Raw genomic sequence first — 27909 nt, forward strand, 5'->3', positions numbered from 1 at the left:
GCAGACTGAGCTATAACGAATAGCCCTATGTCTCAACTTTCATCAGGATGACTGAGATGATGAAATTAGAGATGGTAAATCTTATTGTCAGTGCTCACCTTTCTCCTGTGCCCTGCTGGCCTGGACGAAAGGTCCTCCATACTTCTGGGCAGAGGGTACAATACTTCTACAAGCCTTTAACTGGGCATTACAAGATGAGACAGGTTGTACATCCACTTGCATACAAACCCACAGCCCAGAATGCTTCATTACCCTTATGATTGTTTGTCCCAAGTGGACTTCTGGGGCAGTGATATGCAGTCTTATTCAAAAACTCTGTAACAGTTCCAGAGTGCATTGCAACTGTTATAATCACCAAAGCAAAGTGCAAGGCTTTTTTAAAAACAAACAAACTCAAACAAACAAAACAAACCCCCCCAAAACCTCAAAGAAAAAAAAATAACCAAAATAAACCAACAAGAATCAACAGAAACCAACAAAACACAATAAACAAAAGCAAACCAACCAACCAAAAAACCCAATAAAAACCAAACCAAACCAAAACCTACCAAAACAATCCACCAGAACCAACTTTGTTGCTCATTGTCAGTTTTTAGGACAGCTGATGTGACTGCACTCACTTACAGGATGTACAACAGAGATTTCAAAACTGGTGCTGAGAATTCCAGTGAAGAGTGGCACTTTTCTGGTCTTTCCTACACTCTCCCACCACAAACACTGGAAATGTGTGAGGTGGATATGAGACAGCAGTGTGGAGGAGGGAGCACAGCTTGCTTTACCTCTCTCCAATGCTGACAAATGCCCAGCACTGACATCTGCCAGCTTTGACAGTGTCACATAAGAAGTCTTCTGCCTCAGCTTACAGCCAGGTACAAAAGCAGGTGTTGTGAAACACAACTGCTACCTTGGCATTGACTGAGGATCCTCCAAGCCACCTCCATTCCTATTACACTGTGAATACTATCAGTTCTACTCTCACCTTGAGCTGTACACACAGTTCCAACTGCACCAATTCTGGGCTGCCATGCAAACACGACAAGAAACATCTTTGCATTCCTATGTTCATATCTGCTCCTATTTCAGCTTACTATAATTTCTGAAAGGCAGAGCAACCTTAATACACAAGGGCTAATGTCATCGCACTGCAGACTGCATGCTCATCCATAATGCAGAACTACAGACTAAAAAAAGACTTCGGCTACAAGCACTCTAATCTTGGCACAGGTGATTTATTGAAGTATTGCTTCTGCAGCAAAACTCAGATCCCAGCAACACGAAGCTGAACTGATTTCATCTGAGAAGCAAAGAATCCAGTTATAGGTGCGACTGTAAACTAACACGCAATGCCAAATTTGCAGTTAGTTCATATGTTTTCTTTTAAAATGTCTTCAATTAAAAGGTCACTTCATTATTTTTGCTTTATTTCCAGAAAGATGAAGCCCACGAACACAAAGCAGACTGAACTATATATCAGAATTCAGCAGAGCAAAATACATAAAAGTTAGAAACAATTATGTAAAATACCTAAAGTGCAAATTAACAGAACAGCCATTTTGTGAGTGGCAGCTACACGGATGTTTAGAAAGTTAGTATGTAACAGTCTTATAATTAATAGGTCCACATGCTCTGTAAACACCTCATGTAGCATCCTCCTTACTCACTGCTTCAGAGTACCAGCCTGGATAATCCTCCCCGAACACAGCTCAGCTCCTTGATCCCTTCCTTTGCAATATGCCTCCATAACCTCCAAGAACCTCTGCCATTTCTCATACCTGTTTCTTCATATTCTTTGGAAAGTCTCTGAGCTTCATAATTATTTCATTTCTTGTTTCAAAACTCTTTTTTTTTTTCCCTGGAATTTTTATTAGGAACATGTTATCTTTTACACACACACACATATATATACACACACACAGAGATTACTAAAACCCTTGCCTGTTCTGTGGGCAAGGTTGCCTCATTGTACCCTTGCACTCTCATTCATTTGCATCATCCTGGAGTGTCTTATCCTAATGCTTAAACCACACATTCTCTGGGCAGGGAATATTTCCTCACTATGTTTGTGGGCACTTTGAGCAACCACTTAGTAAGACTGCAGCCTAAGAATTAGCCAACACAAAAATAACACGGGAAAAGATAGTAACTGTATAACAAGCTGGGGAACAACAAGCAGAAGCATTTTGGAATTGCAAAAGTGCTGTAGCAGGTCTAGATAGGACAGACCACGCATCTTTGTTTACTCCTTTATTTATATACTGAGACTACATGGAAATTATGCCTGCTAGTCGTAGCTGGTGGCTTGGAAACTGAGTTTAAATATCCTGAACTGAAAAACAATAAATGGAAGGAAAAGCCATGAGAAAATAAAGCTTCCAGATTTAGAAGATGCAGAGAGAGACAGTAAGGGTTATGTGCCTTTAAGCTTTTGATGAAGTCAGTAGAAGCTGGTGTGTAAAGAAAGTAAGAGGTCAGGGATTTATGGTCAAGTTTAAAAGTCAGGAGTGAAACAGTACAGCAGCACTGATGTTTTGTTTCTAGTCAATATCATCATTTGAACAAAACCATACATTCTGAATGCATGATTTTAGCTGCAGCAATTAGATGTATACCTTCTAAAAAGATAAAACTATTAATGCTTTACTATAAGAACTTAAAACCATAAAGAATACTCAATGAATAGTGCAAAGACATCCTGTAGTATGTTATCGAAAAGGTTACTAACTTCCACACTAATAATTAGCTTACTGAGTTATGAATTCTTCAACGCTTAACAACATAATGACGTATAGCTCTTGTTTAGAGGCAGCAAGTATTGTTAAACTAGTAAATATTAGTTTGTCAGTAGAGCAGATCTACCTGTAGAGTTCATAGCTGAAAAAAGGACAGATATAATTTCTATTCTCTTTTCTATGAGAAAACTGATGAACAATTAGATCATGTGCAGGAAACAGAAACCAGTCTCATAATCTTAAATTCATTGTCCTATCGGATATCTGCTGCTTTTAAACACCTCTAATTAATGCTATACTAAAGGACTAATGTAATCAGAGTCCTTCAGATATACTACAAATATTTTCCAGTAGGCAAGTTTGGAACAGTTATTAAACTTCAGAAATACTGTCGTGACTCTGCACCATAGCAAAAAACAGGAATCTCCATTTATGAATGGGTGGCAGAGGGCATGAGCCCGAGTCAATCTCTTACCTTGAAGTCGTTGCATGACATTAGCAATATCTCTTGATCTTGCCACTAGTCGGGATGAGGCCATGATCTCTTTGCAGCAAGTCCACTTTCCCTGACAGAGGTCTGCCTCCAAGACAGTGTCCTCAGTGAGATGAGGATCTTTTAGAGTTCAACCCTCTGACTGGGGCAGTCAGATGCCTCCAGTCTAACACCAGCCCTCACAGCACAAGGGAACAACACAGGCAAGCAACCTCAGCACCTGAGAAAGAAAGAACAAGGCTTAGAGGAAACTTTTACCACCTCAGCAAACTAAAAAGTCTGAGTCTTAATAGCTGTTTTAACACATAAAGAGAGGTATATTTTAGCCACAGAGTACACCCCAGCCAGAGACACAATTAATGCTGAAAGCTTGCTTGGCAATCATCAGTGGAATGAAGCTGCAAAAACAAATCATTAAAAAAAATTGGCAATGCACCAGACATCAATGCTTTCCTGAGGATGCTTATGGATGTCGTTTTAGAACTAACAATGATGTTATACGTAGTAAAAATAATATTCTAATACTTTCTTGATGTAAATAATATTAAGTGTAAAGGAGGAAAAGGCAAAACACTTGCAAAATTCAAAAGCTGTACAACCCATCCTATTTTACCATGCTGTGAAGGAGCACATAACAGTAACTTGTTGATCAGAATAATCCCTAACTCCACTGGACTGTGTGATCAAATCTGAAATATTGAGATTCATATGCTTTATTACTAAATAAAATCATTTACATTCACTTTTCCAGTGTATAAGGATGTATTTTGTGTCATTTGTCATTTAACATCAAAACCTGTGAAGTAGAACTGCTACATGAACTTAATATAGTAAGATCTACATGACTATAAATCTGGTCTAAAAAAAAAAAAAAGATCCAATTAGATTCTTCAGATAATGTAATGTCCTGGGTTCAGCAGTAGCAGTCATTTTTCTCCTTGGTAGCTGGTGCAGTGCTGTGTTTTGACTTTCAGCTCGGGAACAGAGCTGATAACAATGATATTTTGGTTTGGCCAAGGACCTTGTGAGCCTCATGCTCTCCCAGGGAGGAGGGGAAGCCGGGAGGAAGCAGAGACAGGACACCTGACCCAGACTGACCAAAGAGGTATTCCATACCACAGCACGTCATGCCCAGGAGGTAACTGGGAGTGAGCCAGAAGGGCTGCAACTGCGGGGTTGGAGGAGGCATGGGTCAGTGCTTGGTCGGGCTGGGGGGGCGAGTTATCGGTCGGCTGGTGGTGAGGTGTTGTATTCTCTTCCCTTGTTATTTCCTTTATCATTATTATCATTGGTGGTAGCAGTAGTGATCTGTGTTATACCTTAGTTACTAAACTGTTCTTATCTCAACCCGTGGGAGTTGCATTCTTTTTGATTCTCCTCTCCGCCCCTCCGGGAGTTGGGGGAGGGCAAGAAGGGGGGGGAAACGAGTGAACGAGCTGTCTGGCTGGGTTTAAACCACAACATGTTATCAATAACGTCTTCTGCGGAACATGTGTATGTATGCAGCTGTTTATACTGAGTGTATAGACCAAGAATAACTTGGTTCATACTACACATCCCAAATTCAGGATGATATACAGTTGATCAATATCACAAATATTAGTGGGTTTACTGGCGCTGTGCACTTTCCTTTTTCCCTAGCCCTAAGGTCTGTCAGAGAATAGAGTCCTTCAACTTCAGACAGACAAGCCTTTAGGCCATACAGCTTTAGGCACACTGAACTGTTCTAGAGGAGCTATGTCAACATGTAAGGTCTGCCAGAGGAAATCACATTTCAGCATTTCCTTTTCTGAGCCTTCAAACCCTGCTTGACCAAGGGAACTCCCTGATTTCCCTCTCACTGATACTTTTATTGTATGTTTACCTTGTATTTTGGATACATAAGCACTGCTCAGGTCTGCAGACTCAGGCTGGCTTTAAATGAGTGGAACTGGGGGAAGCACACTTCCTGTGGATCATCATGTAGGAAAAAGTCCACCATGCACACAAGCTACACTCCTGCATGCCATTGCCAGACTGATTTCAGTACCTACTCTGATGAAATTGCTGCTATTTTTACTTACGTCTACACTTTGCACAAGACATACAGATGTTCCTATCCCCACTCTCTTCCCATGCATGCCTCTCTTCTCCAGGGATCTCCTCCCTTCCATTCCCCTTCCCCACCTTCCAGGCTTTGTCCCGCTCGTTTTCAGGGTGCACAAACACTGTGCGTATCAGTCACCATCTCCCAAACATGGAAAGGCACCCTGGCAGGCAGGAAGCCTCACCTTGCAACAGCTAGGGAGGAGAAGGTGCCAGAGAAGGTGCCACCAGCACATCTCTCGGCTGCAACACAGGCTGAGGCTGAGGGTCCTGTGGTGCGACTGAGTTGCCTCACAGAACACTGGCAAGCACAGCTCTTCCACAGCAAACACCAAACAGTGCCTGACTTTAATGGGGAGCAAAAGGAGGTTTTCTGTGGCTCATGCTCACATATGCACATATGCCATCCTGGTGAGCTTTGCTTTCTTTGCCATAATTAAATGAAACATCAAGTTGTCTAGCCCTATCCAACCCAGAAATATTTGTAACACAGTGGGTTAATGAACCCTTGTTTCTGCAGCAGTGGCACTGCTAATATTTTGAGCAGTACTGTAAGTGAGGTACAGCAACTTTTAATAGCGGGCTGCTAAACTAATTGTTGGGCAGAGATAAGGGGTATTAAAAATGCCTTGTCTGACTGTTTTCTGGCTAAGAGCAGTAACAACATCAGAACACCAGCCCACTCGCACCGTGACGGAGCTGGTGTAAATCAGCTGTATGTGAGCAGATTTAGAGGAGCTGTGGATGATGCTGATCCAACTCCAAGTTAAAAGCGTCTGGGAAATTATAATGAAGATGTATGTTCTATCTACTCATACAGCAGGCTGAGTCACTGTGCAGCGATAATAGCAGACTTGCAATTAATAATTTATCTAGCTGATATTAAATTATAAGCTACATAAGAAGAATCTGTGGTTCTAAATATGGCTCCTCATTCAACAGCTCCTTTGCAAGCAGTGGGAATTAATTCATTCAAAGAAGGCACCAAGTTAGTACAGGTGGGAAGGAGAGATTCTTGTGTGCACAGCCACCCCCACAGGCAGAAAAAAAATAGCTAAAACATCATCAGGATAGATGAAACTAAGCTACACACATACTTCTTGCCTGTCTTCAGCCAACATCTAAAGCTCCAGAGAACAAGAAAAAAATACATGCACAGTCAGCTATTCAGCGTAATGCAGAGGGAAATTTTTGTCTGATTTCTACATACAGTTAAAGCCTGCAAGAAAAGATTTTTCCTACTGAAAGATTATGTTCCTCAGTTTTGTAAACATTAAGATCTTCATTAAATGTTAACTAAACATTTTCATAGCTGTTACACAAAATAAATAAATAGAATGACCTTTTCATTTCAGTGGCAGGCAAAAAGACGCATCTCAGATGGATGTGTTGTCAAAAGGCTCAGGATTTTTAAAAAGTGTATGGCTTAAATCTCATAAATCTTAGCCTGAAATAAACCTGAGGGACTGTATGAGCTATTCTGTGATTTAGCATTCAACAAGTGATTATTCATTGTTGCTAATTATTAATTTCTTGGTCTGAACATACGGGGAATGAATACACAAGATTGAAACGGAACAGTTTTGCATATAAATTAGATTTTTTTAATTATATTTGCCACTTATTTGGATTTAATGGATGAAGTTAGTTACACTGACATTATTTTCTTATATTAATGTCCTGGTACTCTGTTTTCAGATGAAAAGAGGAAACACGAACTTGTCTCATATGAAAGCCATTAGGCTTAGCAATCTGCTATAGTAATATACAGTTTACAATTCTCTGGATTGTTTTGTTTCTCTCTTCAAGTAGGATGCCTGTTGTATGGAAGAGACAATAAAAATACTAGATTTATTATGGGCTAACTTTTCCAGGTTCCCAGTGTAATCATTTTTTCATTATCCTTGGCAGTGCTTTGAATTATCTGCAATTAAAAAAGAGAATATGTTTTCCCTTTACCAGTAAACCTAGAGGACCACTAGCAAGACCAGGCTGTATTTTATCTCTTAGTTCTTAAAATTTATAAAACAGACATGCCTGTTAGCAACCTGGTTCCAGAAAACCAGAGGGACATCTGCTAGGTGCAGACAACATATGATATTTGCAACAATGGCTGAAGATAAACCTGAACAATAAAAGGGTAAAAAATTCTCTGACTGTCCTTCATGGTTGCACAAATTGCAGATAGTCATTATACTGTGTTGATGCCACATATAGCAGCTTGGGGATAATTACTACTGATATGAAAGCATGGTTGTACCAGGAAAGAGTTTTAGACTTCTATAATCTCCTATTATAGCAGCAACGGATAAAGAGACTCCAGACAAGCAACGATAAACACTGATAAACAAGTAAAGGTATGGTTAAGAGCAAGAAATAGGCAGGTGGCAAGCAGCAAAAGGACTGTTTCTAATCTGGGACATATAAAAAGAGATATTTGAGAGGACAAAAACCACAGTTAAATTTAAAAAACTCCTGCAGCTAGAAGTCAGATGTTATATAGATACAAGAAATACAGTGGAATAACTAAAAGAACTATAGTACTGAACACAATCTAAAGAATAACAGAAATAAAGTCAAGTGCTGCAGCACAAAGAGGCAGACTTCCCTGGTAAGAAACACTGGTACAGAACTGATCTAGTCAAAAAACACTTCCAGGAAAGAATTTCCAAGCATGGTTTACTGCTGTAGCGCTAGGGGTCCCCTTTGATCCACAGGCTCTGCTTCTGAAACGTAAGAGGTCTTGAAAGTGCTGCCAGACTGATAGACGCTGCTGGAATGGATGCAATTCTGAGGCAGCAGTGATCCTCGTGTCAATCAGGAATAAATGATTCACAGAAAGGTAGGAACCAGAATTTTCTGGAAGTCGTAACTGCATTTAAACATCAGACAATCACAGAACCAGCTATTTTAGACTGGGCTTTAGTCAGAAGGAGGGTGGGCTGGGGGAGAGGGCAAAACAAATCATAGAAAATACTTCCAACTAAGGAAATGATTGATGAAGTCCACACTGTTAGAAATATAACCCAAAGCACGTAAGCAGGTCAGAAGATTATCTAAAGAGACAGTGCTCAAAAATAAATAAAAGGGAAATCAGTTACAGAAGTCAACGAGACTGAAGAGTGCAGGGTCCCTCTCCCCTGTGAAACACACTGGAAATTTCTTTAAACCCAAGGTCCAGTAACTATACACCTATGAAAGGCAGAATAAAACTGTTCCCACGCATAAATGGAAAAGCTATCAGTCAGAAATAAGTGGGAAGAAATAAAGGATGAGAAGTGAACTGCTCTCCCATAGTTCGTACTCTCCACACGGATGAAGAGAGACTTGACGAAAGCCCAGCTGAGTTAGACTAAGGAAGTGAAGAAAGCAAGCAAACAGTTCTTAGTTAAATAAGTAAAAAGGAAGTAGAAAATAAGATCAAGTGGAGATTAATTTGCTTCCGCTAGTATTATACTGATTTTTCCACTGAACCCAATTCTGAAAGACGAAGGCACAACAGAAATGGAAAAAGCATCATCTGAAATAAAATCAAAGTTAAAAGTGGAAAAAACTTGATAAAATTAATCCCAGAATACTAAAAATTGTGGCTGATGGGTTGAGAATCCATTTGTAAACTTATTTGAATAAATCTGTCAAGCTGCAAGTAATGCCTACTGGATGCATTAAAACTAGAAGCTAGGATGAAGAAATGGGGTGGAGTGATCCAAATGATTCTTATACTATCTTCAAAGAAAATGCAGTACCTCCTCACTGGTCTTCCAAAATCCAGGCCAGCAGAAGAGTACCTTCGCTAATTGTTACAGATGGTTGAGATACAAATCTCTAGCTGCTTGCTTAAACCCAATGTAGCCCAAGTCAGTGCGTACTGGAACTTTCCCAAGTCCAACGGGACATAACTGTGTACCACATAAGGTCATGGAAAATGCAATTTTGGCTCTGAAACGTGTTTTTGATAGCACTGTCACTCTGTGCTTCCTTTCTCTACTTGAATAGAAAAAGGTGGAAGAAGAGACAGGTTATAACCTTTGACAAAGAACACTTTGAAACAGGAACACTAAAATGAGATGTTCTCACTGACCATCCAACCCCAAACTGACTTATGTGCAGTAGTAACCTGAAGGTATTAAAATCTGTTTGTCTTGGGGAGTGTAGGGAGGAAGAGAGAGACAAGTTTGGGTCCTTTCTGGAGGTCCAGATTATTTTGATTCCTCTAGTCATTCTTCAGCATTACCTGGAGCTGAACAAGAGTTTCTCATTTTGCAGAAGGTTAAGGGTTTGCAACAGCAATTTATTAATTTGGAAAATTCAAGCTAATTTGCATATCTGGCATTCAAAACCATGCCCTATATGGCACACTGTTTATCTAGACGTTTATCTATAACTGTATTCTAGTATTTACAAATTATTTGTAGGGCCTTACCCATGCACACACCTATGTATGTATTTACATTTCAGCAAGTGAATGCTTTATTTTTTACTATTAGTTGTTTTCAGGGATAGGCAAAACTCCAAGGGTATGAAACTCTGATTCTTGTCGAGAAAGCTGTAATTCTATTTGAACACAAAATGCAAAGTGTTCAAGGAGAAAATAGATGGCAGAGACTTGTTATTTTTTCTAAAAACTATTAGAACATACATTGTTAGATATATTCAAAGAAAGGTCATTCACTTTCTGATATGAAATGTTAAATGCAGTGTATACTACACTTTAGTAATCCTGCTATTGAAATTCTTCAGGAATATATTATAGTTTCTATAGATGTTGGTAACAGCAGTAGACTGGGATCAGTAGCTCATAACCTTCTACAAACACAGGATATTATCCTTGCCTCATAGAGCTTTCTATCTGTACAGACAAAGACAGGCCAAGATTAAGATCAGAGGTCACAATACGCAGACAAATAGGACAGAGTGAAGTTTGGCTATAATTTGTAAGCTGGTTAATGGTAGGAGAGCCACTACTGATTTTTCTCTTTTAATACTTATATGGCACCTAGGATTTCTATGGCATAATATTGCCTATAGCAGGAGGATCTTGCACAGATACATCTGTAGGAGAAAAAAAAACCAGGCCACTAAAATAGAAATAATGAGGTATCTCAGGAAAGGGTGGGTCAAGCCAAGTCCAAGATAAGCAAGTAAGCATCAATTCTTTGGTATTTTTGCACATCTCCCAGGCAAGATAGCTTAGCTGAAGTACAGTTTGTGAGCAAGGGGCAAATACAGTTGCCATATGAACAGAAAAGCAGAAACTCCTCTGTTTTTCCCATTAAATCTGTGCCTTTGAGTGAAACAAAAGTGAAAGTTCAGTTGCTTCAGAGATACACTGCTACTGTTATTTTTGTGACCTCTAAGGAGACACAAGAGCACTAAAGTTTTGTCACTAGCTATAGTAACGGATAAGTATAGAAATAATTATGTTTGATTATATACTTTCCCAATAACCACAGCCACTACTTGAAAAGAAAAAAACTGAACCACAACTGACTTCCTTTAACAAAGCATAACTGAGCTGTGTTAATGTGATGTCTGTCCAAAGAGTGAATACATGTGGGTGTCTCCTGGGGACTGATCCACTGAATGCCTGTAGACCCACACTGATTACTCTCCCTGCACGGACCCTGAAAGTTCTCCAGGACTTCACACCTTGTTCAGTGCCTCACCCAGCAAAATCCTCCTCAAGGCCAGGCACTATCTTCTCCCCTAATGCATTTACATACTGAAAGGTGCTGCTCCTCCTTCCCTGTGCTCCTCTGCTCTCACTGACAGAGTATTAAAATGTAAGCTTGAGCAACATACTTGCTGGCAGGCTGCATAACTCAGCATAGCTCTACTGCACAAGGAGGTGTTCCTAAGGTTCCAAAGTAAAAAAAAGAAAAAAACACAAACAAAATCTTTGAGGATTCTTCTGTTTAATAAAGAGAAAGTAATGCTGCATGAAGGGGTACAGTCATGATGAGGTTCTTGTGTCTGTACTAAGTGCAGCAGTCCAAATCATCACTGGCACTTCTTAAAATTAATTAAAGTAAAAATAAAATATAAAATAAAATAATAAAATTAAATTTAAATAAGTATCAAACCTGTAAAATATGTTTGGGTTCATCAGTTATTAATACCTATCCGTTCATATTTTGTATTCAGCAACACAGAATTTCCACTGACAAGTGTAATCTCTGAAGGTACTATTAAACAACCAACCAAATCACCCCAGACGCTATGAACAGGAATTAAATGAACATTGGGGAAGTGGAGAGATTATTACTTCTACTTTCACACCCAGCAAGAGTTTACAAAGATGAACATTGAATCATTCCAACATGCAGCACCATGTTCAGTCTGGAGAGCTCCTTTTTCCAGGGGAAACTTTGGTGCTTTAAGGAGTATGGTAAACATCCCATACGACAATGATATGGACTCCTACCAGAAAATTAAAAAAAAACAAATAAAGTTTACAATTTTTAACACTGCACCTCACAAACCAGTTTTGTCATGTCACTCAGAACACAACTCTTAGTGCAACAAAGACAGCATTTACCCATTAAAATAACATAGCACCCTGATATTCTCTGCCCAGTGGCAAAATTTAACATAGCTCATCAGCATTTATAGCTTGGGATCTGGTTTGAGTGTTAAAGTGCACACAAGAGTCATGAAAATAATTATCAGAGACGAGAGAAGGCAAACAATCCATCACTAGTACTACTACAGGAAAGTGTGTGCCTGTTAACAGTCTTTCAACAGGCTCCGAGCTTGAAAAGTGCTGGCAAGCAGCCAGAAACACCACATACTATTTGCCTACAAGCCACATAGGTACAAATCCCTCACAGTGATGAGCACTGGAGTTTCCCTCAGCGTCATGTAGATGATTTACATAAGTAATTCCTCATCAGTTTGCAAAAACTGGTCTACTGTAGCAGATTACAATTAGTCTTACAAGCACTCTTCCCCAGCATGAACATGGTTGAAAATATGACTGTCAGAATCCTAGTTAACAACCTTGTCTGTTAGTATTTCAGCAGGTCTCACCTCCGGGGAGTTACCACATATACCACAGAACATAGGGACTCTCGCATCATTGTTGTGGTGCACTTATCTTTTTTGCACCATCACTGCAGAAAACCCAGCCTAACACAGGCTTCTTGGAATTGCACGGGAATACTCAAATCTTCCTTGAAGAACTACATTTTGGCCTGCAGTGTGTGACTGAGCATAAAACCGGGTTTCGCTGCAACACACACGTGGACTCGGAGGGCGAACCACAGCCCTCCTCCGGGATTTTCTACCCCCGTACTCAGAAAAGCCAAAACCTCAAATCCACGCAGGAAAACGCACACTCCGCAACCACGGCAGCGAGTTCCGATTAACCTCAAGAGAGTTTGGTTCTGCGGAGAAGGCAGCGGCTGGAGAGGGGTGCAGCCGGCAGAGGCTGCCCCATGGGGGGGTCCCTTCTTCCTGACCCCGGTCCAGCGCTCACCCTGGGTTTACCGAGGCGGCGGCCCCTGCTGAACGCCCGCAGCCCCGCGGGGGGCCGAGCCGCGACTCTGGCACCCCCGGCCCCTCGCCGCCACCGCCGCTCCTTACCTCTGACCGCCGCTCCGCACTGTACCGCTCTGCTCCGCGCCTCGGTGCGCCCGGCGTCGCTCCCTGGTTACCGAGCACGCCACGCCGCGCCGGCCCGCGGCGAGGAAGCAGGTGCGGGGGGGCGGAGAGGGCGGCGAGGGGGACTGCGTGTGCGGGCTGCACCAGGCCCGGCCCCAGCAGCGCTTCCCAGGCCGCGGCCACCTCCCGGCTACAGCCCCCCCCGCCCGTGCCCCTGAGCCCGCTGTCCTTGCGATGCTCCGCGGGGGGGGGGGAAGTGGGCGCCTCGCCCCGCCCCAGCGCGGCTGCAGCAGGGCCAGGGAGGCTTGTCCGGGAGCGGCTGCTTTGGGCGCTGCTCTCGGGAGCCGGGGGATGAGACACCGGCCCCGGCCCCGAGCCTGAACACCCCCCGAACTGCGCTCTGGAGAGGAGCCAGAATACTTCTGAGAATGTATCGGGCTGTCGCTGCTAATTGCTATCACTAGTCGTACTACTGTTATTATTGTTGCATTGCGTACCCTTCTGCAGGGCATTACCTTTAGCGTAGGCTCCAGAGCACCGTCGCGTACAAGGCAGGGAGCTGCACCAGCAAACTGGGACACCACCGGTACTTACATAACAGCAGCAGGACAGAAGCAGCCAGCAAGAGGGTCTGACACTTCTGGGCTCAAAGCACCCTAGCCATGCAAGAGTGTTTGTGACACTGGGATAAAATGCGATCCTGCCTCTTCAAAAGACATTTCTCAATCCCTGAGACTTGTCTGTGCTTCCCCCCCCCCCCCCCATTTTTATTGTTACAATTAAAGCTAGCTTCATACGGTAGACAAGGATATTCTTCTGCTTAAGGGATTGCTCATCTCTGGTCTTTATCGCTGCGAAAGAAAAACACTCATATAGAGCAGAAGTTGAGAGAAATGGTGCCAATGTACCCCTTGGTTTTCATCTTTTTGGCAGTGCTGCAGTGATTCTACATTAGCATGCAGTGTGTTTACTGGGTGGATGGATGAAATCCGAGTTAGGCAGCAATGATTACTCAGCACCATCCCTTCCTTTAGTGCTCTTCATGTTCACATTAGGGCTACCCTTCTGACAGGAACACTTACACTTGTGTCACTTAATTCTGACACAACACACAGTTATGAATCACACACTTGGAGCCAGGATACCCTGTGGAAGAATCAGAAATACCAGGAGGATTCTTGTGAAACTGAGGTGTGTGTATCTAGGTCACCTCCAGCTGTCCACAAAAACTCTCTCTTCATGACAATGAGTGTAGCCAGGGATATGGGACCTGAAATTTTCTCCTCTTGAGAGGAGAAATTTTCTCCTCCTGAGAGTTGTGGGGGCTTTGTTTTGGGTTGGGTTTTGTTTGCTTTGATTTTCCTTTGGTTGGGGTTTTATTTGTTTTTTTTTTTTATTATTATTATTTGGCTGTTTTTTATTTTTTGTTTGTAATTTTTTGTTTGTTTGTTTGTTTGTTTAGGGGTTTTGTGTGGGAGAACTGCAAAGCCTTTTTCAGTTAGTGCTTTCCTACCTTTGTTTGTCCTCCATCTTTGTCATACCCCATGCTTCTTGCAGCATCAAAGATGACAAAGAAGGAGATGCTGTTATGCCCCTGAGTGTCTCCTTTCCACATAGATACTTTTGGTGAATAAATTCCTTACTTTGCTGTCTCTTTCAGAAAATGCCATTTTATTTTAATTTCCTAGGTTGAGAATATGAGTATTAACATCATAGGGAACAACTACTACAAAAGCTTAGATTTCATATAGTAATATTACTAATATTTGAAGGAATTCAGCAAAGAAAAGTAGCTGTTAGAATAAGCTTCATTCTCTAAATTGCAGCCCTATCTGCTGCACTGCATGTTTTAAATGGCTGAGGTACAGTCTGCCTATCAGTTATAGAAGGAAGCCACAGAAACCGTACTGATTTCTGTACAGTGGGTTTAATATGAAGATGTGGCTTTTTAAAATCTCTTCCTCTTTATAGATTACACAAGAATATAATGTCACTCTAGTTCATCCAATTAGTGACAAATTAGTGACAATTGTTCTTACACTAAAATGTCAACTCCGGCTGAGGGCAGAGCTGGAGTCCATTTTATATGAAAGATGTATTCCAGACTAAGGCGGTAGCCACTGTGAGCTTCACTGTGCTTACACAGATTCTTTTTGTTAGAAAAAAATTCTTTTCACTATCCTAGGAACAATGCAGTACAGTTTATCATCATTACTTTTCTTATTTTGCTTCTATTTGTTAAAAAAATCATAAACTGAAACTATTGCCACTAGGGTGTTTGTAAATAGCCCTTCTGGAAGGAAAGGGGACTCCATTTGCTAGTATATAGCAGTTCTGACAAAGGCTAACCTTGATTTTAATGCATGTTCTGTCATCCTGACTGGGAATTTGTCAATGGAGAAGCTAGAAACATATTCAGATATTTTTATTAATTTTTAATTCATGACATGTTTAAACTTATACTTGATTCTGCTATGATTTTAAACATGCTTAACATTAAATGGTCATATTAAGTGAGGATTCTTTACTAGATGTTGGCACTGCTTAAAGTGAGAAATGGACATTACTTCCACTTTAGAGAGACAAGAAAGAAAAGAAGTATAGTAACATAGGTAATTACAGGCCTCTTACTGTGTCCAAAGCAAATTATTAAGCATGCAGCACAATTCCAAGAGCACTCAGATAAAAAGGTCTTCACTAAAGACATGTGGCAGCCAGAGGAACTGCCCTGGTGGACGAGTCTATCTGTGCACTGAAGGGTAGTGTCTTGAACAAACCCGTCTTCTGAGTGCTCTAGTACAGCATTACAAACTGCAAGGAAGTACAGCCAGTGTTACCAGTGCTGGCTCTGTGTAATGAAAGACACAGAACCACTGAGGACCACTGCTTTTGGTTGGTGCATGGGTGAGGTCTTTGGTAGTGAAGAATGTAGGGCGTTCTTCGTTAGAAGAGAAATACTACCTTTAAAAGAGGTAAAGTAATGTTTCAGCTTGCCTCCCTGTTGTATCACACTGTGCTTGGTCCACTTTGGGTGACTAGAGTTCAAGAAAGTTCTGAACCAAGTAGAGACAATCCAGAAGACAGACTTAAGAATGGTGGAAGGTCTAGAAGGTGCAACCCAAAAGACTGAAATAGTTGTTTAATCTAAAGATTAGAAAGTAATGGAATGTATGAAAGCATTCAAAACCATGAAGGACCACTACAGACAGAAGGGGATAATCCCTTCTCATTGTTCACAGCACATAGGACAAGAAGTAGTGTGCCTACCTGGCAGTAGGTGAGATTTTCAAATCAGAACTGAAATTTTAGGAGCAAATAAAGCTTTATATCATGTACCTTAAGGAGGAAGGGAAAAAATACCATGGGAGTTTTTAAAGTACAAACTAGGCAAGTGTCTTCCTGAAAGCATTTTTACTTTTTTGATGCTTTTCACGCTACAGAACAGAATATCTCTTTAGGTATCTTGATCACTTCCGAGTCCATTTATTGTGATTCTGTGAATGTTGAGACTGGTTTGAGCAAGAGAGCATACCCTTCTTTCTGCAAGTTTTGCAGCAAGCAGTAGTTGCCACTTCCTTCCTGTCCTGAACTGCCACCCAGTATTGATGTGCAAGATTAACATTGCCACACATCTCCTGAGAGATATGTGCAATTCTACATCTGTTTTTCATGCACTGTATCAAGTATAAATGTATAATCACGGACTCATAGAATCATTTAGGTTGAAAAAGACCTTCAAGATCATCAAGTCCAACCATTAAACTAGCGCTGCCAAGTCCACCACTAAATCATGTCCTTAAGTGCCACATTTACACATCTTTTTTAAATGCCTCTAGGGGTGGTGGCTCAATCAATTCCCTGGGCAGCCTGTTCCAAAGCTTGGCAACCCTTGCCATAAAGAAATTTTCCTAATATCCAGTCTAAACCTCCCTGGCACAGCTTGAGGTCATTTCCTCTTGACCTACTGCTTGTTGCTTGGGAGAAGAGACCAACACCCACCTTGCCACAGTCTCTTTTCAGGTAGTTGCAGGAAGCGATAAGGTCTCCCCTGAGCCTGCCTTTTACAAGTGGCCAGATTAAGTTCTAGCTGGACTTTGGCCCTTCTAGTTTTCTCCCTGCTTAACTTCACAAGATCCTTGTAGTCCTCCTGATTTGCCTGTCCCTTCTTCTTTGTTTTTTCTGAGTTCCAGTGAAATTTCTCTGTTCAGCCAGGCCAGTTTTCTTTCCTGCCAGTTTGTCTTTTGGCACATGGGGATGGCCTTCTCCTGAGCCTTTAAATTTTCTTTCTTGAAGAAAATCCAGCTTTCCAGGACTCCTTTGCCCTTCAGGGCTTCCTCCCAGGAGACTCTGTTAACCAGTCTCCTTAACAGGTCAAAGTCTTCCCTCTGGAAGTCCAAAGCAGCAGTTCTGCTGATCCCTCTCCTTACTTCCCCACGAATCTGTAAGCTGTCTGATTTTTATTCCATAAAGCTCTTGCATATTGTATGTAAACATATTTGTACATGTTTCTGTTTCATATTTAAATGTAACAAAACTTGGGCAAACATATTTTGACCATAGATTAAAGATACAATTAGAAGCCAGAGAACATATTCCTTCTAACTTGAATTACACCAAATTGCATGAAGTAGAGCAACAGACCATTTAAATTCCCTTGCATTGCACTGAAATGAATGAAAGCAATGTGATGAAACTAAACAAAAGCAAAGTGGGAGTAGAAAAAAATTCAGGAAAAAGTAATCTGCTAAACAAGTACATAATACCATGATATACAATATGTTCTTTGAAGCTCTGTAAACGTACAGATTGAGCTCAGTCTAGCATATGGCAAGAGTTGAGCTAAAACAAATGGCATTTATTTCTAATGTTAGTCATCTTATTATTGTTAAGAAACTCATGTTTATTTGAAATTTATTGTTGTGCCAGTTTTTGACTCATTTGTGCATCATAAATTACATTAAATTGGAAAATTAAAAAAACTCAAACTCCTAAACAGGAATGACAAGTGTATACCCAATGTTGTTTAATATAGGACTAAAAGGTTATTATTTAAAGGTCATAAGCAAGCAGAAGTACTAAAAATCTAAAACTCATAACATTCTGTTAGGAGCTGCCAATTCCAGTAGCACCAAGTCTGCCACAGCTCCATATTCAGCCAGTAGCATGGCTAAGTGTGTGCTCCCAATAGGTGCACATACTCACTGCACACAGTTTAATGGGGACTAAAGCCACAGCACTTGTGCAGACACTAATGACAGGACTGGCCTTATCCTGTTTCCTTCCTGGTTTATCAGAATGAAAGTCTGTTAGCAGAAAATACATGCAAATACGTATCTGCCCATAAACTGTGGGTCTGTCTGGTTTCTGACTATACACTCAACTGGGCCAGTGTCTGGCCCCTGGATTGCAGTCTCCCCAGCTGCTGACACCTGGGCATCCCAGCTCCTGAGGCCTGAGTCCTGCTCCACCACGTGGTAGAGTCCTTCTTACACACCAACACAAAGCACACAAGCATGGACAAACACAGGGAGCTACCTTACTTCCCTCAAAGGGCTGGCTTCAGCCATTTGGTATCACCAGAAGCAGACCTCAGGCTCCTCTCCTTTCCCACTTGCAACACGCACACTCTCCGACAAGGTCTCTCCTGCAGCTGGTCCAGACCTATGGATTTACTGGATCTCACAGTCTGGTCCCTCCAGTAGGCAAATCTCAGACCCCTGGTCTTTCCAATGTTACAGACACTCCAATATTTGGCTGATTGGCTTCTTATCCTACCTTCTGGCTGATGGAGTTTGATCGTTGTCAGTGATTGCACACATGGACATTCATCCCCTTGCATATTGTGCAGGTTCTCCAGCCTCTCCAGGTGCTGTCAGCAGAGATGCCCAGGCCTGCACTGCCCCTGGTCCTGCTCCAGTTGCTGTATGCACCCAGACGCACACAGAATAGGAAGCCACTCACTCAGAAAAATACCCAGAAATGGGGTTTAATGAGAAGCCAGGGCAGACTGCACTGATCAGGTGTAGGGAACGGCCAGGCAAGTGTGTTTACACATTTTGTCCCCTTACCCCTTTATTTTCCCACACTCCTCCACCCTCCACGGTCCTGGGTGTTTTGGAGGTGTGTCTTTAAACACATAACATGATAAAGTAGCGTGGCATGAAGCAGTACTACAAATCAAACCTGATCGGATAGTGCCACCACGTGGAATCTATTAGAAAGTTCTTTCCTCTAGCTCTAGGCCAAAAAAAAAGTGCTGCAGGAGCAGTGCAAGAAACTTTCAGCTACCAAACCTGAAGTTATTTTTAATTTCCTTACATTCTAATAAAAGCAAGATGCCTTTGTCAACTGTGGCTTTTAACAGCACTGGGAAGATTTCCAGCTGGCACCAATCTCAAGCAAACATGGACAAATTTCAGGAAAACTCATAAAGACTTGGTTAATGGTCTTCTTGTTTTGTAAAACTATGCAGAAGAATTGTATTTCTTTACTTGTTCAGAATAATGTGTGAACAGAAAGATAATTTAGCTTAAAATATAAAGAAATTAAAAGAATTACTTCTCTGAAGTATAATGCTACCATCAAATGTCAATATTCCTTGTGGTAAAAACAATAAGAATGAAAACACAGAGTATTTCAGTGTTCACAGCAGAGTGATGATTTGGAGACTAAACTGAAGCCTGATCAGAAGAGATGTCTCACTTGTAACGTTGGGGACATTAGAAGATGCATAAGTGTCTTGTAAGGTCAACTCTGAAAGGACATCTAAACAGCAATAGAGAATAGGGTGTTTAATAACGGGTGAGCAGCTTGGTATGCTACCTGAGGCAGCTACAGCACCTGACAGGAACAAACCTCAGAAGGTTGATTAAATCAGTCAGTACCCCTTGGGAAAGCTTTTAAGAAGAATTCAGTTTCTAAACTCTCTGCTTTACTTCAGTTGTTGTAAGCAGCATGTGGGTCTAATGTGAGGCTTACCTCCCTGATCAGGCAATATTTACCTTGGGGAAACCCTGGTCCCATGATGCTTTTGTGACCTGTCATCAACATATTTTAAGATTTTTAGATATCACTATTATTACTTTCCTACTGACTGACGGTCAGTGACTATTATCTGTCGCTGTCATGCTTGCAGTTCAAAATCTATTTTCTGATTTCTGTACTGGTTTTGATACAAAATGTTAAAAAAAATTAAATATCTAAGATATGTTAAATATGGTAAATTACAAGGCATGTATTTGGGCCACTGTACACCATGTGTGAGTGAAAGAATTTATCCAAAGTCTTTCCTGACCTCATTTTGAATATATCTTAAAGTCATTAGGCAAAAGAAGCTTCTTGATATTCTTGAGAACTTCCACGGGCAGAAATATGTCATCTCTGTGCAATTAATCTTATCAGATATTATTTTCTACCTTTTGATGTTGACGGGTAGTGCCAGAAGTTCCTCTGAACAGCATCAGGATTCTTTCTATGAGGCATCCGTGCTTTTCATCATGATAATTTTCATTCAGGAGCATGAAACTCTATGTCATGTCAAATAAAACTTAATGAATAGGAAATTTGGTGTTTTCCATGAAAAGCTGAAGAATGAGGAGACTTTTTTTTTTATATGTTGTTTAAAAAATATTACAACTTTTGCAAAAAATGCTTATTTGAAAGATTTTGAAGAAGGAAAAGTATAACAGAATACAGAAGCAGTGAAAAATAGTGGTATACAAATCTCATATATACAGAAACAGACAGAAATTTTACTAAGAACAAGTACTTTTTGAATTGGTAGATCAAACTGAAGGATTAAATTTTAATATTTCTAATTGTTCTGTGGAAAGGGCAAGCAACATTGAAAGAATAAGTTAGCGTGCCTATGAAATGTCTTTCTTTGCTTTCCAATATTATATGTCACACATCTTTTGGCTATAACTGTCTCTGTCTCCTGTTTCAGTGATGCACTTTATCCTGAAGGTGGCTGCATTTCATGTGAGTCATTCATTCCTACAGTGTCTTCGGTATTTTTTCACTGGATGTCTCCCATGTTCAACTGTGACTAGGAGTAAATTAGCCAGTTTGAAGACTACAGCTCTTGTGCACTGAATTATTTATTTCAGGAAAATAGTATGCTACAATAAAGAATGCTACATTATATTCAGAAAAATACTATGCTACAATAATACAGAATGAGCTTAAAATTCATCAGAATAGTTATCCAGTAGATGTGCTCCTCCACTAGGACAGAAGCCGTTAGGGGAACTTTCTTGCTAACTCACTGGTTTGGGTGAATATTTTTTCCTGTCTAGAGCAAATAATTGCTAAATGACATGCTTGGGAAGACAAGCAAACTTTTGGAAAAGTGCTTCTCTTGACAAAAATTTCTCCTAACTGTGTCTCTCCGACCTCCAAAAAATAAGATTTGTACCTGAAAGAGAAGCACAGACTGGTGATCAGTGGTGATCTATATACTTAGAGTGTTTTCCTTTAAAAATAGTACCTTTTTTAAAACTGGTCCTCCATATTATGGGGTGCACTATACACTTTTGGTAGTACAGTTTGCAGATGCCTGTCAGAGTGAAATTTATGGTATTAAAGCCCAGATGCTTCTAGCTCTTCAGTGCTTATCTCTGGAGGTTTCTCAAATCTTGAATTTTCCAGAGGCAGGGTGTGGGGCTTTTTTTTGTTGTTGTTTACAGCAGAAAGTTATAAATTTCAGAGCATGTATAAAAGGCTACCAGAATAGAATGGCCTGATTTTGTGTTGCATTGATGGGGATTACTATACCAGCCACCAATCTGACTGGCATCTCTGAGTCTGAATTGCAGCACCACAGAAATAAAAGAGCAACCTGCTACATATTTACCTGGATCACCAATACTCTTGCAGCACAGACTTGCTACAGGCTCATGTCCTCTGGACACAGAAAAGAATTAGCAATATGGTTGCTACTGGCTTACACAGGTGAGAGAATGAGAGTTATGTAGAACTGATTATATCTCCCTTTTTCACTGAATTCTTTCTGGTCATTTAGTTCCTGACCAGGCTTTGACAACTCCAGGCCACTTTGATTTTCCATTCTTCAGTATTTCAATATTGTAAGCTTCAAGGTTTCAGTTGTTATGATGAAAACCAAATGACAGTGAGATATTTATATTTAATTTTTTAGGTCTTTATTTTGATTCAGGAGCTCCCTCTGACTATTGCCAAAGCATTTTTGTTTTGCCAGTTTCTGGCAGAATATAGGTGTAAGTATAAGGCTCTGAAACGATCTTAATTTTTAACTTCAAACCAGATAATGTATCCAGTGGTCCAACAATCTTGAACCCTCTCTAGTCCCACAAATACCTCTGCTGATCCAGCTTAACCTGGTTCATTGGTCCTCCATCTGTGATTTAACTTGCAGCTTTAGAGATGAGCTACCTGATAATTTTCAGAGTAAACTGGGGAGGACCCAGTATTGTTCCTTTCTGAATCCTTGGAATTTTTCTGTTTTCTGTTGTCTTCTGATGAAAACCATATTAAATGCTTCCTATCCCTTTTCTCTCATCTTGAAATTCCCAGCCCAACTCCAGTTAAATCAACCCATCCCAAGAAAAATCCAAACAGATTTCTTTCTGTCTCTGAGGAGTAGGAGTATCAAATATGCCTGCTTAGTTTGTTGACTATTGTTCAAAAGAAGGCAGCAGTAAGTGATTAATCAGACAGTCAGAGGGTATTTTCTCTGATACTATCTGAGATCAGATGTAGGTTGTCATCACCAAACAAGAATCTTTCATAATATACTTGAGAGCTAGCAACACTCATTGTTTCAAAAGACATGTGATTATCTTTGTCTCTACGATCTTTATCTTCAAAAATGAAAAGTGAAGGCATTCTTGCTGACATTATTCCCCTATTACTGCTTCCCCTTACCATTTCTGACAGCTGTCTAGTTAACGAAATCTCCACAGTTTTGCCTATTTTTTTAATTTCAATCCATGCCATGTCAGGACAGTCTTATTTATGCCTTAGGACTGTTCCCTGATCAGTCCAGAGCTCTTTGGTTATGATCAGGTGATCTTAACTGAAAGGGTCAGCAGTCATTTCTGGTGTATCCCCTTCAATACCACATTTTAGTCTTACTGAATACTTTCTTTCTGAAGTTTGACTGGCCAATGTCAAGGCATCATATTTTTGTAAACTCTATGCTTAACTTCTGTAAGCAATTTGTTCCCTTATATTTTCATCATTTCTCACAATTTTATTTCCTGATCTTTTTAATTGCTTAGATCATCCGTGCAAAACAAGTAATTTGATTTACTAATGTTGATTTCTGTATGTTAAAAATCTGCTTCAGAAGTCTTACATCTTAAAAGTTCTCATCTCCCATTTCTGCTGAATTTCACCAGTGTAAAACTAAAGCATGCATTAAAATGTGCATGAAACCAGTATCAAGCTCCTTGTGCTTACTGGTAAATGAGCTACATCTGGAGTTTCTGCGGTCACTCTGTGCTTGGATGCCTATGTCCACAACTTCTCGCCCTTACAGCTCAAGATTTATTAAGCTTACTCTCTGCAATAACAAGCCATCTGAGAGCTGTAAAAATTAATGACCTGCAATAGAAAATGGTTAAATTAATTATTCACCAGTTTCCAAAGGACCGTAATTGCATTTCTGTTCTCTGTGGAGCACTCTGGCTAGCTTGCTGAGGGACTGGAGTGCTCAGCAGCATGGAGGTTACAAGTACAGATGTTTTGTGGGTGCTTGGGAGAGAAAGAGATCAGGGATTGTCAGGGATAGCTGTGCGAGGATGAAGGTGAGGGCAAAGGTCTGGAGGTTTTTTGTCCCTGAAGAGTGCTGGGATGTTTAGATTTGCTGCAATAAGGAAGGGATATATGGAAGAAATGACTACAGTGGTCTTTTGTCAGAGCAAAATTTCTGTAGTTAGTTTGAGAGAGAAACTCTCTGGGACTCATGGGTATGCTGAGGGAAATACAGCTTTGTTGACAGAGCACTTTTATCTTGTTCCTACTAAAAACTCATCAAGTACCTGCTTTTGGCTACTTCTCAGCTTAGGTTGAGGTGAGACTGACAAACAGCTTGCTGCCAGCATTTTGTCTTCACAGCAGTGGTAATGGGCCTCCTCTAATGAACTGCAGCTTGACATGCAAGGCAAGGATGACAGACCTGCCAAATATGCACCCTGTGAAATGCCTTTAAACGTCGAATGCTGCTCTCAGGGGAAGGGCAAAGAAAATCATCAAAAGAAAAAATATTGATGACTGGATGCTTGGACTTGCTTTTCAACATGGTGTTTTTCTACAGAGTACAGGAAACAATCATTTGCACAACAAAGAAGTGCAAATTACCCTAGTCTCACTGTAGTTTTTTTGTACAGTACTTAATTACAACAGAGTTGTGACTGCCATATGTGATGCCTTGGGTAAACTATAATAAGAATAATAAATAATAACAAACCCAGGCATACAGGAAATCGCCCATGGGCTGTATAGTCCTCAAAACCTTTACTGACAGTGTTATGAGGTATTATGGCATTCTTCATACTTTTCCACTGATTAATCTTAGCTTTATACACTTCAGAACATTCTGACATCATGTACATTTTAATTTTCTGTAGGCAAATCAAAAGTACTGTAACAGAGAAATACAAGTCCAGCTAATTTCCTCATGAGTTGCATTCCATATACATCCAAGCTTGTTGGATTTATAGCAATAAATGGATACTCTGTGACTATGGTGTGGCACTGTCAATCAGAGGAAGAGAAGATTAAACATTCATGACTACTGAAAGGCAATTTCCTTCAATTGTTCATCATGCCTCAGTTCTTAACCTTCCCCATAGGATTTCCTTTTGCTCTAAACTTCTAAAAATGTTTGTTTGTCTACAATATTTTTTTTTGGTGCTAGTAAACTGATGAAGGGGGCTATAATGAAATTTGTTGGTTTTCTTCATATTAATTATTTACCTATGATGCGACTCAGAAAACAGATTTTTACTATCATAAACAATTTGCCTAGAAAAATTGAAGAAGAATTTTCAATCTGTTCATCTATCAAAAATATGAAGTCAAGAAAATTAAACAGTATACCCACAGTAAACCTAACTAAATCAAACTAAAATGGTGTCTGTGGTAGTATATGATTTCACAAAGACTATTTTTCTGTGACTAGCCTGGTAGATCAGACATAGGTCTGGAAAAAATAATGAAGTAATTCAGGCGTAATGCATTAGACTGGGAGAAAAATCCTGTTATAAAATGTATAAAGTGGCTCTGATACTTTTTTTCTCTCTTTCTTTTTTTAAGCATTGGAACCTATAGAAGAATTAGCTTTGGAAACAGCCTTACTAAAAACATATGGAGAGTAAAGATTTTGGTCTCACCAGCCTTCTAATTTCATTTTTGGAAGATTTTTCAGATACACAGGAAATACAAATACCCTCTAAATGCTTATCAGCCCTATTATGATATCCCAGTATGTGCAGGGATATTTTTATTAGCAATGATGTGTTTGGATTAAGCTCTTATCTAACACACATAATTAAATGACAGCAGTGAATCTGTTTCTGCTAAAATTAATATAAAAATGGGTCCTGGAAGCATACCTTGAATACAGGATGCTGTATTTCTTGATATGCCTGTGTGATGAAATGAAGACCATGTCAATGGTAAGTTCTTGTTTATGCCTTAGCAAAACGATTACAGTTAACAGTCTCTGTCCACCTAGGGACAGTAAAACTGCAGAGGAACTGAGCATTCACACAGATCTGTAAGTCCACATTCAAATGGTAGCACACAGGAACATTTTTTCCTGTTCTAAAGCTATGCCTTATGATGAGTCAAGTTCATTAAATTCTGTGTGACAATTTGAGAGAAATACAATTGTGCTCCTAAACAGTTCACGTACTGTAAAGGTAAATGAAATACATGCTGCTCACACCAGCAAACTGATGTTTCTGAAAGAGAAGTGTCTCTCAGTGTGAACACATATAGATATATCTGTGAATATTATTTATCAATGAAATTAAAAATTTCAGACCACCCTAGAGAGTGGGAAAAATAGATTCCCTTTCATTCCATCTTTTTATCAGCAGGTAGGGCAGGCTACAACAGCAAGAGATTATATTTTTTGTTGAATGCTGGTATCTGGATGCAAAATTTATAGGTCAACTGTAGAGCTCTATCAGTTGCTACAAAAGTGTTAAAATATGATTTTGCTGTCATACTGAATTGCATTTGGTGATTGTTTCTTTCCCTCCTCTTGGTTCCTTTCTTAATGGGCAGTAGAAAGAGTAGAATGGCAACCCAAATTAACATAATGAGTCAACTAAATGCCATGCTTTCAGCACTGCTCCAGAGGCTCAGGGAGCAGAACTGAACAGAAAGACTCTGAGGTCTGTTGCCTGGTCCTTTTACATCTAGAATCAGAGGTGAAGACTAGGAAATGCCGTATTCTGAGGACATAATGGCAGATCTCTTTCATATGCTGTAAATTTGTGCTAAACTGGCAAATTTGGGCATTGGATAAATATTTTCTAAATTTTGGAAAGCATATTGGTAGATTTCCTTTTCATCTGCTGAACAAGAAGTGGTTCACAGGGTGCATTTGTAGAACAGAGAACCAAGAGGGATTTTTTTTTTGGCTCGCTGAGTCCAGTCCTCTGCCCCTACAAGCAATCACATCATATGTCCTCTGTAGTAATTTATCAAGCTTCAGATTGGGTGTTGAAGCTGGGTGAGTTTATGCCCCCATTTTACCCCACTAATTTTGTATGAGGAAAGAGATCTTAGATAATGACCTTGTTTTCTTCTGTCTGGGATGGTTACTCACAATTTAGTCTCCTGATAAAAACAAAAGTTTGAATTTGAGGTCCAAATGACTATCTTCACGTGGGAAATCACAAAATATCATGCAACCTGTCAGATACAAAACAGTGAGAGAGGAAGTTCCTGACTTTCTGTTAGCCCCAAAAAGCTCATGTTTGCCCTTCTCTCTTTCACCTCCTTGTTTCTCCAGGGGTGATCCCTGTTACCCTGGTGCACAGCTGGACCTGCACAAGCCCTGTAATGTCAACTCTTAGCACCATACTCCCTAGTTATTACTTGCCTGGTGGGATACAGTGCACAGATGCTAAAACTGTCTTGGCTTGTGCCCACATGGTTTACCACTATTGTTTCCAGCAGGACCCACTGTCCCTTTTAGTATTAAGTATTTGAGACATTTAAACCTGTCTCAAAAAAAAACCAACTTTTATTTCTGTCTCACCTTAATTTTAACAAGTGCTGAAAAGCATTAACATAAAATAGATATTGCTCTGTACCCTTTTCAATTCCCTCCCTGTCACTTTCCCACACACCTATAAATACACAAAACCAGTCTTCAATATCACAAATACCACAAGAAAGATTGGTAATCTGAAAGTGTCTGGCTGGCAGAAAGTGTCTGCCTCTTTTTATGTCACTCAGTCACCTTTCGCTAAATTATATAAAGCTTCCATGTTAGGGAGAAAATATGGTTTAAGAATTTTGAGATGAATATTAGTTCTAAAAATTTTGTACGCATTCTGCTAAATATGAAGTGTATTCATACTCTGCACAGTGACATTATATTCCCAATCATGTAATGGTACACAACTAGCAGTGAGGGACCTTCTTCTTATGTTATATCCTTAGGGTTTCAAAATACTGAATGTCTGAAATTCTTATGCCTTTCCTATCCACAATTCTTTCTCTGAAAAATCTGGAGAAAATTTAGCAACATCTATTGCATTCCTGGAAACAGAAGTCTTTTCTGAGATGTTACTGCAGCCATATTTATTTTAATTCATAGTAGGCTTATCATAGAGAAAGGTGCATTCTGATAGAGCCAGCATGTGGAAATAGGCTATTTAACCTGTAGCAGGTGAACTAAAGCTGTTTGATCTTGAAGAGGATTGAAATGAGTCATTAAAGGCAGTAAATTCAAATTGTAGTTTCTGTCGCTTTATGGTCAGCATTTAAAATTAATAG

General features: G+C 40.1%; 1 protein-coding gene across 2 annotated transcripts in view; it reads right to left on the bottom strand.

Annotated features, from left to right (window-relative positions):
- Positions 1–13509, bottom strand: part of SYNE1 (spectrin repeat containing nuclear envelope protein 1) — a 291558-nt gene extending 278049 nt beyond the window's left edge. Inside the window, exons 1-2 of one of the 2 annotated variants that reach the window (XM_062640759.1) lie at positions 13425–13509; positions 3205–3442 (exon numbers count right to left, since the gene is read on the bottom strand). In XM_062640759.1, coding sequence (XP_062496743.1) covers positions 3205–3268 — 64 coding nt within the window. In that variant the 5' untranslated portion in view covers positions 3269–3442; positions 13425–13509. Of the gene's footprint in view, positions 1–3204; positions 3443–12891; positions 13080–13424 lie in introns of those variants that run through there. The other variant, XM_062640758.1, reaches the window with a different exon arrangement.
- Positions 13510–27909: the final 14400 nt, after the last annotated feature.

The sequence above is a fragment of the Pezoporus occidentalis genome, unplaced genomic scaffold, assembly GCF_034315485.1.
Source record: "Pezoporus occidentalis ecotype Australia unplaced genomic scaffold, CSIRO_AGI_Poc_V1 ctg67, whole genome shotgun sequence".
NCBI classification, from domain to species: domain Eukaryota; kingdom Metazoa; phylum Chordata; class Aves; order Psittaciformes; family Psittacidae; genus Pezoporus; species Pezoporus occidentalis.